The sequence below is a fragment of the Gymnoscopelus braueri genome, assembly GCF_963280865.1.
Source record: "Gymnoscopelus braueri genome assembly, chromosome: 8".
NCBI classification, from domain to species: domain Eukaryota; kingdom Metazoa; phylum Chordata; class Actinopteri; order Myctophiformes; family Myctophidae; genus Gymnoscopelus; species Gymnoscopelus braueri.
Genome location: NC_137609.1, coordinates 17,433,950 through 17,454,241, shown reverse-complemented (window position 1 = coordinate 17,454,241; position 20,292 = coordinate 17,433,950). Strand labels below are relative to the sequence as shown.

Sequence of the window (20,292 nt, the reverse complement as noted above, 5' to 3'; positions counted from 1 at the left end):
GAGAGAGAGAGAGAGAGGGAGAGAGCAAGAGAGCGAGAGAGAGAGAGAGAGAGAGAGAGAGAGAGAGAGAGAAAGAGAGAGAGAGAGAGAGAGAGAGAGAGAGAGAGAGAGAGAGAGAGAGGAACACAGAGAGAGAGAGAGAGAGAGAGAGAGAGAGAGAGAGCGAGCGCTGCGTGTGGATGCAGAGACAGAGACCATCTCGGACATGCACTGTTCTGTTGGTCAAGTGAACTGACGTTGCCGGTGATTATTATCATTGCATTGAGAAGATGCTGCTCTGATATGAATGAACGGGACCCTGCTAGAATAACGGTGCTGCTGCTTGAGACATGCGGGGATCACTCTCTCCAGTAACAGTAAGGTCATACTGTAGCTACTAGTTACAGTAAAGTCGTTATAGCCTGATAGTCAGACAGAGAGAAGACGAGTGTCGAGGTGTGATATTTTGAGTGGAATTTCCCCTTTGCTGCATGCCGTGATGCCTGTCTCCATCGTGATTCTATTCTTGGGTAAGTTCACAATTTATTTTTTGTATTTTTTTGTATTTTATTGCTGAGGTGCTTTATGATGCTTTATATTTAAAACAAAAAACAGACTTCGGTGATGATGACTCCGGTGATATGTTTGTTGGAGAGCTTTGTTTGTTGGAGAGCTTTCGCCTTTTAAATTGATAACTTGTTTGTAGCATAGATCAATACAATGAGTGTAGGCATTGCATGAGTTCGCTTTTTGTCAAGAATCACTGTGATGCCAAGCCAGACCAATATAAGTAAAGCACAGTTCACCTTTTCTTAGCAATGAGGTTGTGGATGGATGAGCATGTTCAAATGTAAGGTGGATAACACTTAATTTAACAATCACGTCCATTTTTTATATTCTAAGAAGGGCTGGGGAGCATGACCAACTGTCAAGGGTGGATCTATGAGGCAGAGCAAAGCCTAAAAGAGCTGGACCCCTGGCAATAAACAGAACCCTAAAGTTTGTGGATTAATTAAATGTTTGTATGAATCTTAACAATCAAATGGTGTTTCTATGTTAGAGTCATGCTGGTGGTTGTACACCAGTTAACCCTCTTACAACAGGATCTGACATAGTCACTTTAGTTCTCATGCTGCTTTGTGGTCTATTCAGTGACTATTCTGCAGTAGGGATAGGCTAATGTGCTGTCTCTTCTTAACCACTAAACCCAAGCATCCGTATTGTGGGGAAAGCTTTCGCAGAAAATAGCAGATCGATGCGTTGTGAGCTTGTCGATCAGCTATTTTCTGTGAAAGCCTTCCCCCACAATAAGGAGGATGCTGGGGTTTAAGTATCTCATATAACTCTGACAGTTCCAAGGGCATTCCATTCTCCACTACCTTGTCAGTTAGTTCAGGTTATATTGACTGCCAGCTGCCCTTTGTGTCATTTGAAACAGGGGGAGCTGTCTGCCCTATTTTCAGGCAAAGCTTTCTCCACAATAACAGAAAACAGAAAATACACTAGTGTAGAGCCCTGAGGGACTCCGGTCAACCATATGTGGTTAAGACAGTCTCTTTCATGGGCATGAAAGAGAGTCTAAATGCCATAGGAAATACTGTAAATACATATAGCATGTCAGTTACACTTGACTACAGTACAAACAAAGTTGCAGACATGCAATTGTGTTCCTCTAAAGCTGCATTGTGTAAATTTGACTTATTGGATACGTTCTCATAGCAAATTGATATTATTTTAATACATCCTTATGGTGTCAGTTTTTAATATGTTAATTGTGGAGAAATTGTATGGCTAGTGAGTTTTTTTTGGGGTGGGGGGGGGTAGTTCTATGAATTCTTCATGGTCCTCCGTCTTCCAAGGTTATAGTGAAGCAATATTTGCATTTTGGAAAATGCTGGAGCTGCTGCCTCTGAAACTCATTTCAACACAGGGAGGGTGTTGCCAAACACTTGGAAAAAGATGGTCTTTTAATACATGTCTGTCATTTGCTTATGTGTTTTTGGTTGAGATGCCTATATGCCTTCAGACACATGGCCATGTCCCAGCCTCATGCTTAACCATGGGGACACAGAGCACGGCACGCCATCGCAATTAACGCTTTGATATACTTAGTTGCGCACCACTGTCTCGCACCAAAAAAATTGCAGATCTACAAGCTTACAATGTGTCGCAGCGCGACACGTTGTGAGCTTGTAGATCTGGCATTTTCGGCACAAGACGCGATGTGCAACCATGTGTTGTTAACCAGGCTTCAGTTTTTCTTGTCCATGGGGTGATGATTAGAGCTATCATTAGTTGCATTATGGTTGCAAGTTCGACAGGCCATGGCAACGACATCATGTTCTACCTCATGGCACTGCCGCGGTCCCTCCACAATTTAAACAAAACTCGCCCCTTGTTTTGTTAGAAATTATGTGACGTTGAATGATTCTGACTTTGTTAGGACTTTTTTTGGGGGGGTAATGTTCCTTCCTAAACGGCCAAGTGGGTTATAGTTGTTGAAGCAGCTATCGCCCTCTTTTGTGAAGACATAAATTACAGTAAAGTGCGGCGCTGACTTTGTGGTAAATCACCTCATTACCGAGCTATTGCCGCACACCTCTGCCATGAGCACATCCAAGACGTGCTGTGTGCTGAAATGCTATTATATCATTCAACATCTGTTTTCTTGTGTAACCTTGAAAATGAGGCCTGTCCTAAGCCAGTGGTTCTCAACGCTTTCAGGCTGTGACCCCCCAAAATAATCATATTTGAACTGGGGACCCCCCATCCTGTCAAGCACATGGAATGTAGGAGTTGATGAGGCATTACATTTAGTTTGACTCGGTTACACAGATAAATATTGTGAAAATAGCAGATCTACGGCGTTGTGAGCTTGTAGATCTGCTATTTTCACAATTGTTGCCTTTTTCTTATATCATTTGAAAATGTGGCCAATGTTTGACCAGTTTTTATAGTATAGTTTGTTGATTACTTTTGATGCAGTAATGGTCTTTTTCGTTTCTTTCTTTTTAGTTGGGTTGAGAACCCGCCCACAGCTTGAGAACCCCTTTCCTACGCGACCACTTGCACTACAAGTTATTTCTCCAAATCGTATAGAAAAAAAACATTAGTCTCTGATGAAAAAGGATTTGAATTACTGTTGTCATCATTTCCGCCATACATACTGTACTGTAGGCTACTGTACTCTTAACTCGCCCAGCTCTCCCCTTGCGTTTGTCTCCTTCAGACAATGGCTCACCATGTCACACTCTATTTTTAGAACGCTTTGATTGCGACCTTTATGATAATCTATATTTGTTTGTTCTCCCCTCCTTGTTTTTACCCTGTTCGTCCTCTGTTCAGTGCTGAAATCACAGAGATTCTCATTCTCTATCAGCAGACACCAAACCGTGTTTTCCTCAATTAGGGCTGTCATGATTATGACATATTACGTGACGATTAATTGTCGCTCAAATAATTGCGATTAACGATAAAAGATTTCGGTCGCTGAACATTGGAATATTATGAGTAGAAATTACATTTCTGTTTGGCTTTTAGGCTTTGACGTTGCTCGGGGAAGATATGACAAATAACTTGCATATTTAATAACGTTATACTTTCAAAAAAACATTAATAGTGGAAATAGACGATCTACAAGCTCAAAATGCGTCACATGATCACATCATAAGTTTTGAGCTTGTAGATCTACTATTTCCACTATTTTTAACAATGTTTGAAAATATATGAACATTTTTCAACATGGAAACTATTATGATGATTATGTAAAACAATTTGCGATTATTTCAAATAATTGCGATTAGACGATTATGCAATAATTGTGACTGGCCTCTCTTCATTTATTTATTTTTATCAAGTTGTAAACAACAACTTAAGCCATAATATCTGTCCCCTTGTACTCTATATATAGAGTAGATTACCAGGGGCAGGCCAAGGGATCTGTCAAGTGTGGAGATGACAGAACTCTCCAGCGCCAGAGGTTGGGATGTGACATCTTGCAGTGCTCTAGCCTCGAATCACTGGCAGCCTCGATCCCTCATTGCCTTGTCATCTCTTCTTCTCTCTCTCTGTGACTTGGTCTGTCTCGCTCGCTAACCTATTTCATGAGTGACCTAAGCCAGTGAATCCCACTGGCTGAACCCCCCCCGCACCCCCCCCCCCCCCAGTTTGATATGCATTAGGCCACGGACACTCATTTGATTCACATTTGTATGTCTGAGACGAGACCCCAATCTACTGTAGAATCCTCAGTGTTAATTTATAAGGATCCCTGGCTAATAAGCCTTACATTCCTTAATACATTATAGTTGCCCTCTATAACTCAAATTAAGAATTAAAAACACCTTCAATATTTTATTTATTTTAATCAATGGGGACAACGCCCGTTGCAAGTTGATGTCATTTGTCCATGTGTGGTCCAGCCCTATGGATTGTATGAATTGGAATGCATGTGCTAACTAAAAAACAAGTTAATACTGATTATTAATAATATGCACATTAAAACAATATTTTAAATACGTTTTCATTAGCACATGCATACATTCCATACTAGGGACCACACACATGGACAAATTACATCATCACCCAAGTGACGGGCGTTGTCCCTCTTGAGTGAAAGAAGAACTATTGCATGGTTTAGATTCCGACTGGGTGTTGCTGCTGCGTAGGAGTGCTGTCGGTGTCCGTTAACGTTGCCCACAGAAGGCTTTATCCTGTCATAAACATGCCATCCCTTCTTCAAACAGGTTAGTATTCAACTCAGGTCATGGTGTTCACCACTTGCTCTCCCCTCTCAGGTGCCAAACGCGTCAGCGGGTTGTTTCGCGACATGTCAAGTCACTCAGTCCAGTGGACCGTCACAACCAAGTCCTGTGCATGAGTCACATCGAGCTCCAAGGGGACGGAGGAAAAGATTAAAAAACCCAATGTATCGTTTCGTTTGTTTGCTTTGGTGAGCTCAGTGAGTTGTTTCAAAGCGAGAAATTTGTTATTACCCACAACAAATGGAAAATTGATTTAGTTGGGAATGCAGTGAATAAACACCATATTTAGTTTCTTTTTCGCAAAGTACCCAGGTGACAACTGGCGCCTGGGTTGCTGTAGGAAACAGCTATACATGCAGTAGTTCTAAGGTGACACGCACAGCATTGCTTTGTCTATTCTGCGGTGCAGAGATCCAATTCCATGGAAAAGTCAACCGCGCATACTTACCACCTCTGCATTGATTTATTTTAAAAAATGGCAACATTTCGGTCGCAAGGATCGGTTATCAAGATCATGAAACACTCCAACATAGATTAAATACTATTAAATATGTTACCAAGTTCTTTGAAACATTGCGTTGTCGTGTTAAATCTGAACATTTGCCTTTTATTTCCATTGCCGAAATAATGCATTAATCACCATGACTGGGATACAAAGGGATCTATGAAGGGAACTTGCTTCACCAAGTAAACCCCATATATAATACTCCATTGATTGGGGTCCTACAGGGGTCGACACCGGGCCCCCGCCAGTTTCCCTCTACACCAAATATCATTGCAGAAGATGCCGATCTGCAAGCTCACAGCGCATCACATTGCGACGCAGTGTGCGCTTGTAGATCTGCTATCTTCGCAGAACGTTCTCCAATGTTCACAGAATAGGGACGCTAGGGTTCATGTGGTTAAGTAGTACTGTACTGCACTTTAAACCCGGGAAAGCATCTGTGCCATTTTAGATTTTCAGCATTTCAACATACTCCAAAGTCCCATTGGTTTTGGTACCAACAAATTATTAAGTGTATTAAATCAAATCTAATCAATCTTTATTTATAGAGCACATTTACAACAATCAAACAAAGTGTTGTACAAGGTGAAGCAAAAACATCGACAAGAAAATATGCAATTGTAACAACAACAAAGTCACACGTCGCATACATCAATCAGATCAAGACATAGACTTAGATGTGATTAAAAGCTTATGAAAAAAAGTGTGTCTTGAGAAGGGATTTAAAAGTCTCGATAGAATTAGCACTTCTTTGTGGAAGGGCGTATTAAACGTATTGTTTCACGTCCTTGTGCCTAATAGGCTAATGTTGGACGCCCAATGACCTTAAACGACGTCTATGATGTCACAGGCGCACACTTCTGCCTTTCGCTAAAGAAATACACTGAAGAGATAAGGCATTTCTTCCCATACTACCGTATTATGATATCTTAACGTCAGGACAATAGAATTTAGGTCTATACTTGGCCCCCCTGTCCGCTGAACGTGCACCAATTTTTCCACCGAATGTTTGCCTATTACGACATGACCCAGAATAAGGTGCTTAATGTTCAAGTAGCTAAATGAGAGAAAATGTAATAATGAATACAGCAAGACGATCTTGCAAGCAAAAAATTATCCATATTGTGCAGCTGGTAAACACATGTGCGGCTGACCTCACTGAGACTGTGTAAGTACAGTATGCACAGGCATGTGTGAAGGGTGAGGGTGAGTTTTAATTAGCTGAGCGCAGCACAGCACAGCAGGGGGGAGGGGGTTGGGGGGTGGTCCACCTCTTACTGAGCGCCTCTTCTGCGGGCTGACAGGAATCACTGTGACACTAAGTCCTCGCCCCTCCAGTCCCTCCCTGTCACCCTGCTCACACTCCATCCATCCACGCAAGCCCTGCTGCCCGTCTCCCACTCCTCCGTCTGCTCTCTCTCTCATACAGTGGTGGAAATAATATTTTTTTAGTAAAAGTAAAAGTATCAATAAGTATCAATATTGCAATGTAGAAATACTTTTTTTTTTTTTTAAAGATATTTTTTGGGCCTTTTTCTGCCTTTATTGATAGGAAAGTAGGCTGATAGGAAATGGGGAGAGAGATGGGGGGATGACACACAGCGAAGGTCGTCGGGATCGGGAGTCGAACCCGCGACACAGTGTCAAGCTGGATTACCAGCGTATGTGGTATACGCCTGGACCGAAATACACCTTTCAAAATTCACTCGAGTAAAAGTACAAAAGTATTGGCAACAAAATGTACTTAAAGTACCAAAAGTAAAAGTACTCATTACGCAGAATGTCCCATTTCACAAGGTATCATAATAATGTATAAAATGTATTAGAATTGTAAGAGCCATATGAGCCGTTGACGTCACTGCAGGGCTTGGTCAAGGCCAAGGTTGCCAGGGTTACAGGGTATTTAACCCTGTCCCTAATCAGCCGCAGGTGTTGCCAGTGGCAGAGGCAAACCAGTTTTTGACTGTGTTACATGAGAGCTGGGGGTCTGTGTGCGTTTGACTGTTTATTTATTTATGTATTTATTTATTGTATGCTGAAGTGGCAATTTTGTTACTTTTAAGTACATTTTGGACTGGACGTTTACTTTAGTTTACATAGTCTTTTTATAATGTGGTATTGCTACTTTCACTTTCACATTAAAACCTGTAAAGTATCTGTGTCATTGTAGATTTTTGCGTTGGCTATTTAACAGTCTGCTCAACCAATTGGTAGAGCACATTTTAAGTCACTATTTCTCATTGACAACATTGCTGAACTTAACTCAACCTGATTGAGCCCTTTCTACTATTAGGTTGAGGTATGTTATGGCAAAAAAAGGTCCACCAGATGTCACTGTTTCCCAGTCACATGGATTCTCAGGTAGCCACTTTTTAGGAAGTGAAAATCAATTAATCCACTCCTGAAAGGTGGGATTTTTTTGGTTGAAATTTCAGAGGTAAGATTTTTTTTTTGTCATATTATCATCTCAGAGGTGTTACTGAACCTGATTATGTAGCTTGATACAATAAAAAAAAATCTAATAATGGTCTAATAATTTTCTGAAAACATGCTCTACCAAACGGGTTGTTTGTCACTTTATGGTAAGTAGTGAAGCTAAACTAAAGTAATTAAAATGTACTATTTGCTATGGATAAATAGGGCTTTTGCTAATTCAGTGTTGTTAATATAATACATATAATGTTATTTCATTATATTTATGTATTAGTATGATTTTATTCCTATCTAAAAAAACATGCTCAACCAAATGGTTGAATTGTCATTTAATGGTAAAGGTAGTGGTGCTGAAATAAAAAATGGACTATTTTGATGATCTGTGTGATGAAGAAGATGACCAAATAGATGATGCTGATCAACTCTCACAAGCAGAAGAGACTGGGGAACATAATGGGAGACATATTTCTCAGTGAATGCATATAAATCAATGTATATGCATGAAACTTTTACCATTACCATAAAGTGACATCTCAACCGTTTGGTAGAGGCCTATATTTGGAAAACTGTTGGGTCTGTTAAAGAAATTATAATTGATAGTTGTTACTATTGCCCCAAATAAATAAAAAATGCAAAGAAATAAAATTTCCAATGCTTTTTTCTTGGGGTGACCTTTAAAGGGTTAAAAAGATGTACACGCTCACTGCAAGCTTGTACTGGACCTCTGCTATTTAAACGTTTCTAATCAATTTGGAAAAACTTTGTTTTGCTTTAAAGTTTCCATTTGAGAACATTTAAGGCATGTGCAAAAAAATTAAAAAATTAAAAACACAAACAACTTTTTATCCACTTAATCCCTATTTAAATCTACTTGAAAGGGGCTTATTTTATTATTATTATATATTTTTTTATTGATCAGCAATTTTTTTCAAAACTACCTACAATGACATGGCCAAAACAGGGATTTCAGGTTGGAAGTGGTTAAATGTTAGCAAAAGTGGATATCTTGTTTCAGAACAACAGCCTGGTATCCTATTAGATGCTGATGGGATTGTGTTAACTGCTCAGTTCCTCTGAACTCAGTGTCTCTGGTGGACCGATGGTCCACTGAACTCTAGCTCATTTTGAGCACTTGAAATCACATAACGTCACTGTCGGCTGGAAACCTTGTATGTCCAAAACTGTTACTTTTCAGGAAATGTGGGGAAAGGATTATAACCTGCCTTCCAATGGATCCAATGTAGTTATTATTTAGTTATCACAAACTCTGGTTAATACTTTTAATTGGTTAGATATTTACAAAACACAGACACAATTAACCACTTTCACTTTCAAAATGTTTGAAAAACCACAAAATAAATCTGATCTACAAGCTCGCGACGCGTAGTAGGCTATCTCGACGCGCTGTGCGTGAGCTTGTACAGTACATCAGATTTTTCTGCTGCTTTTCCACGACACTCTGTACTACGACGAAGTAAGGCGCTAAATTATGGAAAAAAACAAGTTGAAATATGTATATAGTCTCAGTCGGGTGGAAAACTCATACGTCCATATGTCCAAAAACTATTCACTTTTCAGGATTCAAATAAAAAAATATCAAAAGTAGCAGATCTACAAGCTCAAAACGCGTCGCTTCGCGCCGTGTTTTGAGCTTGTGGATCTGCTACTTTTGTGTGACACTGTAGTATGATCAAGTACGGCGTTGATTTACAGAAAAAATGTAACACAAAAAGTTAAAATATGGATATACGAGGTTTCCGCCCGACAACGACGATAATCACTTAAATGAGTCCTGGATGCAGAGCAGGGACTGTCCTGTTTACATGGGTGCTGGGTGGGGCCGTCGTCTGCTTCCAGTTAGCTGTAATACAGACCATATGTTCATCATGTTTGCACGGTGGAAATGAGTATGATATTCATTTCCAAAATATTTTTCTTGCAACGCTAATTCCACCCGCCCTGTAGATTTATAGACTATTTTACGTGTGTGTGTGTGTGCGCGTGTGTGCGTGTGTGCGTGCGTGCGTGTGTGTGTGTGTGTGCGTGCGTGCGTGTGTGTGTGCGTGTTTATGTGTACGTGAGAGGGGGTGGGGTGCATATACGTAGTTAATGGGTCTGTGTGTTTATGTGGAGTGGCCTATTATTCGTGCTTCATGGATGTGTGTGTCTGCGTGTGCGTGTGCGTGTGCGTGTGCGTGTGTGTGTGTTGGGGGCAGGGGGTGTTCCAGTGAGCTCTGAAAAGTAAAACATCCATGAAAGTCAACTTATCACGCTGACTGTGGTGTTCTATAGTGAGCCATTAATGTTCATCTGGATAACTGTGAAGGCATCCAACGGTTGAAGGTTGCAGATGGCATCTATAGGCATGTTGTGCTCTGAGAGGAACTGTTCCATGTCTTCCTGTAGATGGGATATATACTGTACGGGACAACAACCCGGTGATCACACAACAAATATAAACAGTTACCCATTATGCGTATTCATGTAGGCATCTGGTTGGGCTTGGTCTGACGCCGAGATCATTAATTCGGAAGGAAATTAATATCTGACAAGCAATATGACAACACTGCTATAGGGTGTTATGGCTTTCACACATTTCACGCAGTCAATAATTGGAGTTGAAATACTTGTGCACTGCGGACTATAATTATGCGTATATCTCCAATTCAATCTTCAAACCACACGCTTGGTTTAAAGCTCTTATTTGCTTGAATATACAGTAAGCCATTTGACGCGATGGATATAATTATTACTGAAGGGGTGAGATTATTTTGCGCAGAATTAGCTACAGTAGCCTATTACTGAACGTCCTGTGAGTTATACCGACACACTAACTAACACTAATGAATATGATGAATGGAGCATCTTATTTTCTCTGGAAATGATAGGCAAATATGGAGGAGAATTGATCTGTTTGTTGAGGATATTAAACTCACCCATTAAGCTGAGGTTAGTGAACAGCTATGCGTATGAAGCAGTTCTGCTAAGCTATGCAATTTTTCTCCCTCTCTCCCTCCAGTCTCTTTCTCTCTGTCACTTTCTCTATCGCTCATTTTGTCTCTCCCCTTCTGTCTAATCCCTTCCCCTTTTTCTCTTTGTCTTTCCCTTTTTGCTCACTTGGCCCATCCTAACAGATGGTACCCACATCTAAGCATTTTACAAGTCATTAGACCTAACATCAGGATGAAATGAGGCCTTCACACAGCCTTGTTGGACCTACAGACGTGTGTAACACTCTGGCTTTTACCTTTCTGTCGTCTTTGGAATTGAATTCTGCACAGGCAATGCACAAACCATCCCTGCTGTTGTTGGTCATGCAAATCATGCCGTAATTAAACATCACTATTCTAATTGCTCAATCTTTTAATGCCATGCAATGTCATGCATTTCCACATGGCATCTAGCTTGGCCACATCTTAATCAGTAAAAAAAAAGGACAACTGCTTATCCGGGTTAGTGGCAAGTTCCCTCGTCTTTGGTTGCCTTTTTGCACTGGTACTACTTTTTTATAGCGCCAACGGACTGACAAATTGCACTTTAGTACAAATATGTGCCCTTAATGCAGGTGCTGTTTTCTCCCCAGCTCACCATTGTGTTCTCAGTGGCTGTCTCTCTCCTGTCTATTCCTGGCTATTTTACCTTGCTGCTCATGCAGGCTGACAGCCTAACTGTAGTGTGCATGGCTGCCAGAGGGGGAAAAAAACTAATGCTATGGTTCCCCCTTACATGCCTTCCTTGGCTTTGTCTGTAGTTTAAAGTAGCATTTAGGAAAAAGACGTACCATACCATTTACACCAAGTAACACGACAAGGTGAAAACCTAGTATACTGTTTGGCTGGGCTGTGTATGAAAAACTAGAGGGCTTTTAATTTGAAACAATGGAAAGAGGAAGTGGCGACATTCTGCAAGTTATCGGGAATCTTCCAGGAGCAGCCAAATATTCCGTTCTTTGCGTGCAATAAGTTTGGAATGCGCTGAGAGTGGAACCGCTGTAAACGCCTTCTGAGGATGTAATTCAAGACCCCTGCGGGCATAATTGAAGAATATGGAGCCACTGTAAACGGCTGATGACGTAATAGGAAACTGTTCGCACAGAATACATTTGTAATGAAGAAACTCCCAACCCTTGGCCGCCTGGCCTGACCAATGGTGTAACTTCATTCATCAGTGACTGCGTTCATAGGGCTGGACCCGCTGTTGATGTCCAGAATCAATGTTACTTTTTTCCAAGTTGATATGTACAACGTATAGTATGAAATTACTACCGTATGCCCTGAAATTGAAATAAACTCCTGTAAAAGACATGTAATGTAAATCGTTACATGTACATCGTAATGTAAATCGTAGTCCCCACATGATTTATTTGGGGGGGGGGGGGGTCCAGATGACAGTGGAGTGTTAATTGAAGGACTTTTAAGACTTTTTTTATACCTGAAAAAACAAAAAAAATAAGGAAAGAAAAGTAGAAAACCATTAGTGCATCAAAAGTAATCAGCAAACTATCCTATAAAAACTGGTCTAACATTGGCCAAATTGTCAAATAATATACGAAAGAGGCAAACAATAAAAAAAAATTGACGATCTACAAGCTCACACAACGCCTCGCACTATTTTCACAATATTTATGTGTAGAACCGCATCAAAGAAAATGTAATGCCTCAACTCCTACATTCCAAGTGCTTGTCAGGGTGGGGGGTCCCCAGTTCAAATATGATTATTTTGGGGGGGTCACGGCCTGAAAAGGTTGAGAACCACTGCTGTAAATGACATGTAATGTAAATGACAATCTATATATAACTACACATTTTAATAACAAATTCTCTTCTTTTGGGTGAGTCGTGTGTTTGATTGAAACAGACATTTCATTTCTGCAGCAGGGGAGTGGGGGGACGACAACAACAAATAAACAATTACAGGAGGACGAATTTAACATGACATATTTAATGGAATGATGGGACATAACAAAATAACAAGGGCCTCCGGTTTTGTTGTTGCAGAAGTAATGAGCACAAACATTGTTTTATTATATAAACATTTCCTTCCAGTCAAGAGATGCCAGTCTTGCCAATAACCTCTCCACTTGGTTGAGTTCCTGACATTGAACGATATGGAAATATAGGACTGCCATGTCTGTGGTAATGGCCTCCCAGTAATCACATTAACCCTGGCGTCCTTATGGCAAATTAAAAAATATGTTATTTTAAAACTAGCTGATAGCCTATTATTGTCGCTATTTGTCATAAGGACTAAGTATATAGGGCTTAAGCAATTAATAGGCCAGTTATCATCGCTAATCTGGGCGGCTATACAGGCCACAGCAATAGCATGGTTAGTGCACAGACAAGTAATGGCACCACATGAACAACATCTTTTTTATATCAAGGACCCCCAAACCAATTGCTCAAAATATTTTGTGCCAGGGACCCCCATATATAGCTTGTTGTTGTTAAAATGTTAAAACATTATTCAAAAATGTTCAAGATCTTTTGAAAATAGCAGATATACAACCTCACAACGTGTCACATTGCAATGCATTGTGAGCTTGTAGATCGGCTATTTTCAAATAGCCGAGGTAGCCTACAGGTTAAAATGGTTAAACTGATTCTACATTAACTAATATTGCTGGGAACCCCCTGCCCTGGAACCCCCTCAAAGACCCCTGGGGGTCCCCGGACCCCGCTTTGAGAACCACTGGCCTGCTGATGCATTCCCACCAAGTTTCATGAAAATCCACCCATCTGATCTCGCTTTTTCACCTTGACCGTGTCCTTGACCTTTTCAAACCAAAAGTGATTCATGTCTTTTTGGGTGCATGGCCTACATTCCCGCCAGGTTTCATGAAAATCCTCCCAGCCGTTCTCAAGTTACGTTGCTAACAAACAAAACACGCACACACACACGCACACGCGCACACACACACACACACACACACACACACACACACACACACACACACACACACACACACACACACACACACACACACACACACACACACACACACACACACACACACGCAGGATAAATTACACACGTTGCTGCGGGCTAGGGTAATTAGTCTTTACAGGGAAACTGAACGTTTTTGTGTCATCATCAACATCAGATGCTAATGTCAACACTTCTGCTAACAGAGTTTGGAGTCTAGTCACCTCGTTATGCCAGACCACATCAGCCTAGTACTTACTGCACCACCTTTCCCTGCTCAGACTCTCAATAAGCATTCATCAGCATCAGATTCAGCAGGCCTTTATTGCCACAATGCAGTAACATTCACAAGACGTTTGACTTGTAAAATTGCAGAAGCTTTACTTCAAGAAATGCATCGCGAGTCTGCACACAACAGCGGTACAGTACATACTGTATACAGTGGTGTATTAAAGTACTTTTTTTTTTTACATTTTAGACATTTGAAAACTTGAGAAACGGGTCGTTCTGCATAATGAGTACTTTCTACTTTTTAAGTACATTTTGATACAAATACTTTTGTACTTTTACTCAAGATCATTTTGAATTCCGGACTTTTACTTGTAACAGAGAACTTCTACATTGCAGTATTGATACTTTTACTAAAGTAAAAAAAAAAATAGTTATTTTTCCACCACCGACTGTATATACAAAATGTACAGCTCGTCATATGAGCCAAAGATACCATTTGTATTACAGTATACTTTTACGAACGTCAATTAACCACTACGTGTCACATCGCAACACATTGTGAGCTTGTAGGTCTGCTGTATTTTTTGTGAAAATGTTTGGAACAAAACATTTTTGCCTACACGACATGCCCAAAATAGGGATGCAGGGGTTAAAGTGGTTTACATTTAAATATAAAGAGATTAAAGAGGTTAAGGCCCTTTATTGGAAGGAAGTGATGATCTAGCCTGGGGAAATGTGTCTGGACATGCGATGCGGTGCCAACAGTGATGGACGTGTACCATCTCCCAGAGCGTATTCTCTAAATCCACAGACTGGCTGTTTTAGCGGGATCAGTTTACAATCCTCCAAGCTCTTTGTACACACATTATGCAGGTTCCCTGATAGAAAACATCTGGCGGCCGGCGAGCCTCTCCTCGGCTTCGATGTTGTTTCAGATGGTTGAGTGGACGGAGTGAACCGACACGTAATGGAGGAAACTCAGTTTCTTCAGGTGCAAGTGAAAGGGAACATCCTCCTCTGGAGGTCTTTCTGGGTGGAGATGTTTGTGTCCCGTATGTGAACCCATGATGTCCTTAGGACATTGGTTCTCCAAGTGGGGTCCGGGGACCCCCCAGGGGTCCTTGAGGGGGTACCAGGGGGTCCCCAGCTAAATTAGTTAATAAAGCGTCACAACTCCTTTATCCATATTTTATACTTTGGCTATTCAAAAATAGCAGATCTACAAGCTCATAGCGCTGCACCGAGCGGCTATGAGCTTGTACAGTAGATCTGCTATTTTTGAAAAATCTTGAAAATCTGTGCAAATCTTTGAAGCGAACATTTGTAACTCAAATCTTTGCTTCTGGGGGTCCCTGTAACGAAACATTTTGAGATGGGGGTCCGCGGCCGAATACATATCATTTTAGGGGTCCTTAACATGAAAAAGTTTGAGAACCACTGCCTTGGGACAGGGGTCTTCAACATTTTTTTTGGCCAAGGGCTACATATTGTAAAAATTGTGTTGCAGATTCAACTTTTCCATAGATTTCATAGATAGCCTCATTAAGTATCATCAGTGTTGAGTAAATTAATGTTCTTTTTTTGGGCGGTGAAACCGCCCCTATAAGTGAGGTTTGGATATTTGTACAACAAATCCTGCGCTGTGATTGGCCAAAAATGTACCCCGCCTAACCCTGCACCGTGATTGGCCAATCACAGTCTATTCAGGACTGTGATTGGCCAGTGTCACATGACACATGTGCATAGCCCTATATAAGAAACCATAACTTAAAAAAAAAACATAAATTTGTTTTTTTTAAGTTATGGTTTCTTCCATCATAAAGAGTGTTTCAATAAATGTATTTATTTTTTGTACATGATTGGTTGACTCCATTCAGTATTGTGATTAGCTAGCAAGACACCGCCCACTTCACACAGGGTGTGATTTTTTTGTTTATTTCAGGCATTTAACCACTTAAAACCTCAATACTTAGTAAACTTGACCGTTGGCTCTGTACTTGGTTTGCTCCTTTTTCCCTTTACACCAAACCTCTTTGTTGTAGATCGGCTATTTTCGGCTAATGCTCCTCTGTGCTCTGATGCTATAGGGTTAAAGTGGTTCATGTAAAACTACAAACTAAAAAGTTCCTATCACACAAAGATTTGACGGCCCCCTGTAGTAGCTCTGAGGACCCCTTAGTGGTCCCGGACCCCCTGTTGAAGACCCCTGCCTTAGGACATTTGACATGTTCACCAAGGAGACATGAATGAGTTTTTCTTTGTCTGGAGTCCTGTTGTGGAATATATTGGAGAAGACTATGCTGAAATATTGTTACGTTTTTTTTTTTCTAATTTAGGAGCCAAGTGACACCCAAGGGGGCAGAATCTCCACATATACAAAGGTTTTATTTTGATGGCTATGGGTATTGAGCAGATGATGATGTTAGTTGTATGTTAGTTTGTTTGTAATAGGGTTAAATGTTTCATATGTGAGTCATGTATCAGTTTGTGGTAATGTGTGAACAACGTAAATACAATGATTGAAAGAAAGGACATACATCTTGGCAATTGGTTTCCAGGAGGAAATGGATAGATAAAAATACGGTTAAAAAATAATAATGATAATAATCTCCATTGTTTTGAGTGAATGGAACTCTAGGCTGTTGTCTACTCTGTGCAGCATGGTGACAGGTGGTGATCATATCTACCATAGTCTCTCAAGCCATAGCCTACTGATGCTTCTATCATACAGCCAATGCAACGGAAAAGCACTGGAAACGATCTGGGCGTAAAGCAGAGGTCCCGCCTCCCCTCGCTACCGTTTTGTCTTCACAGTCGTGTAAATTTGTCCTATATTGTAAATCAAAGTTGAATAAAATATATATTCCTGAACGGAAGTGACAGACAGCTTCTATATATAACATTCAGAGATTGTGGAATAGTTTGTCTGTGTCTACGCAAGACTATATCTGCCAGGGTGACGTTATTGACAAACTTGAGCTGCTAGATGAAGTGATTGTTGGCGGTTCCGTTGTTGATGCTACTATAAAGGAGTTGAGAAGAAAAGAGAGCATACAGCCCCCCAGGCTACTCCTTTTTATTCGGGAAGTCAGTTCATTCAGCAAACAGTGCAGTCAGAATGAAGCTGAGACATCTTGTTGTGGAGCAGCTCTGTGATACCGTGAGTGAGTGCAGAGCTGAAGTGCATCAATTGGATATCCAGGCACTAGGGTTCATTTAGTCTATATTTATCCCATTAAGACCTGAGGCTTTTCTGTGTGGAGTTTGCATGTTCTCCCCGTGTCCCCTAGGGTAGGTAACGTTGTCAATACATTTACATTGGAGCAGATGAGTGTGCAGGTTTATTCTTTTTCTCTATACTGCCTCCCCCTGGTCAGCCGGGGCGCCTGACGGAGGGGAAAGGAACTGGTTGGAATAACGTGTTCCTTCCACGTGCTACGTCCTACCGGGGAAACTCCCCCCTGTCAGGTGATGATAAGAAGCGGCCTGCTCACTCCTCATGCGTTGAAGGAAGCATGAGCTCAGTTCGGGGCTCTCCCCAGGCTGGCAGAGGGAGAGTAGTGCCCAGGATTACAAGCTTAGGCGTAGGCACTGGGTGAAAAATGGGTTACACATTTGTGGGATCAAAAACTTTTTCTTTTAAAAAGACCTGAAGCCAACTCTACAAATGCCTTCTCACACTTTCAAGATCTTTTCAAAAATAGCAGATGCACAAGCACTGTGAGCTTTTATATCTGCTATTTTTGCATAGCTAACGCAACAAAAATCTAAAACGACACAGATGCTTTCCCGGTTTTAATGGGTTATTTGGCTGCAGTGCAGAGACTAATGTTGACCATGTCCTCACTGAAATTATTTGCCCGGGGGGTAGGCTGCCAAGAGATGAAGGTAATAGGTCCGTGTCAGATTTGAGGTTGTCACTGAGTCAGGTTATTCTGTCGTTTTTTTTAAGGGAGGATAGTGAATTATTTGTAGCACTCAGGGGAACTTTTGTGAGGAAAGGGAGTGTGGTTGCAAATCTTAAAATCTACAGTAGTCAGTCCACTGTCTCTGGTGATGCTGGTGCTGCTTCCCTGCAGTATAGTGCTCCAAGTGTTCTGTCGTACTTTAAGAGATAAAGGACTTCTTTAATGAGGCGACTGGAGGCTAGAATTTACAACTAGTCTAACATACAGTGGCACAAGGGTTCGATTAAAAAAAGAAAAACGGTCAGGGAAGTACGTGAGTATACTGGACATGCACACACACTAGGGCTATGCTACAATCATGGATTGGGTCTTTAACCCATTAAAACCGCTTTTTCAGAAAACTGGGATAAGGGATAAGCTCACAAAAATAGCAGATATACAAGCTCACAGCTTGTCACGCTTATTTCTGAACAAAAAAAAAAAAAGCGCTTGAAAACTTTTGAATAAATTTGATTTTTTTTTAACACATTGGGTGCCAGAGGTTTATTAAAATATTATACTTTGAGTGCCAGGACTTTTTAAACATTTTGAACCTTTTTCAAGTAGTCACAAAATATTTTCAGTGATCACCGTCCTCACGGTGATCCCCTCATTACACACATACAGGTCTCGTACAATCGGGGGGAAAAAATTTAAAACATTCGGAAATCCATTCCATAGTTGCAGCCAGTTGAAAATAGTTAAATTAACATTGTAAAAAAAAAAAGTGCACAGGAGCCGAGATACAGGTTTTTGAAGTCATAAGTTAACCAGGAGGTGGATTGGAGTCTAAATCTTGTAGGAGTGATATTTCCTGTTGCTGTTTTTTTTTTTTTTTCAAAAACCGTATATACGGTTTTGGCACTCAACGTTAGTATGCGCAAAACCGTATATATACGGTTTTGGCACCCAATGTGTTAACACAAATCTTCTCTTCTGGGGGGGGGGGGGGGTCCCTGGCACAAATGATTTTCAAAAGGTGGGGGGCGGGTTCGTGGCCAAATATATATCATTTTGGGGGTCTTTGAAAGTTTGAAAACTACTGATTCACCGATTTAGAAGGGATTTGTAGAATCGGCCTCAGGTTTTAATGGGTTAATGTTGCTTCGCCAATATCAAAGGCAACATTGTAGCTATAGTATAGCTACACATAGCTGCTATACAATACATTATAGAAGTGGAGGAAATGGTGGTTATTTAATTTCATGACTTGTCATCTAGACCAGAGGACATTTGAAAGATTCACACTTTCCAAATAATTCCATTTGCAGAGTAATCTCCTTCCATGACATATCTCCGGTTCTAGTACTTTTCTTGTTAAAAGCCATAATCCTGTCCAAGGCGGAAATAAGTGGCCACCATCTCACAACCTTGAACGCTTATATTTCCTCGCCGATGATAGCTTTAGTCATGGAATGGAATGTGTGGATTCAGCACGCAGAAGGTGACAAATATGTTTAGAATGGATTATTGCCCCCCCCCCCCCTCAAACTCATCCATCACTGGGGCTGGATGAGGCATGAGTCTCAACGCTTTCGGAGTCAGAAGCGCTCGCTCACACATGTCAACAGTAATGCCTGGTACAGTGATAGGATTGACTGGAAATTAATTGGGTGGCTGTCCCTAAATTTCACAGCACAGTGGAGTGGAAATGGATTTGGAATTGGGTGGGAAAGGAGACCAGATCACAAGCATACAAACACGATTCCGTTTTTTTTCCCTCGTCTGTGTGCCACACAATAGCATGTGAAAGCCATTGGGGGTTATTTGTAATAATTTGATTTCTTTCATTGTGCGCTGAACCATTGAACGAATTCAACCATACGCCTCCCTCACCCTTTCTCTAGCGGAGACATGTATCGGACCCATGCAGGTATTATATCCACATCGGCAAGAGCCTATATAAGGTCATATGAAATACCCCATGACAGTGGCAGAATGGTATTCCCAGGAGTCGCACTGACCTTTTATATAGCCATTAAGCGGAGAAAAGGGATAATAGTTCCAAGACAGATTGCGGAGCATCCCACTGCGCTCAGAGGCGGTGAGGCGCTGGGTGTTCCTTTGCCGTTCGATATGGCAGATTCATAGATACGATTAACTTTAGAGTTACAGGTTTAATGTCTGCAGACAGATTATGCTCATGTTAACGATACAGGGATCCTGGTAGGCTGTAAATGGCGTAAGCTGAGGTAATTACCCCGCAGCGAAGCATGCCAGGACATTTGCAATCACTCCTGTCAGCGTGTCTGTCTGTCTGGCCGTCTGGCCGTCTGGCCGTCTGTCTGTCTGTCTGTCTGTCTGTCTGTCTGTCTGTCTGTCTGTCTGTCTGTCTGTCTGTCTGTCTGTCTAACAAAATAACTTCAGAAGGGATGGACAGATTTTCAGGGAACTTGTTGGGACAGGCTAAGCTGAATAAATTATTATTTGGGGTCAAAAGGTTTATCTCCATCGAGGACCACTTTGGAAATTAGTGTTTTTAGTAAAAGGCTTTTAAGTGCTATAGCTT

General features: G+C 41.1%; 1 protein-coding gene across 1 annotated transcript in view; it reads left to right on the top strand.

Moving 5' to 3' along the window:
- Nucleotides 1-288: 288 nt before the first annotated feature.
- The window catches only part of clmpa (CXADR like membrane protein a), a 104,188-nt gene continuing 84,184 nt past the window's right edge, over nt 289-20,292 (top strand). Inside the window, exon 1 of the mRNA XM_080434702.1 lies at nt 289-509. Within this exon, the coding sequence (XP_080290828.1) occupies nt 479-509 (31 nt within the window). The 5' untranslated portion in view covers nt 289-478. The remainder of the gene's footprint in view (nt 510-20,292) is intronic.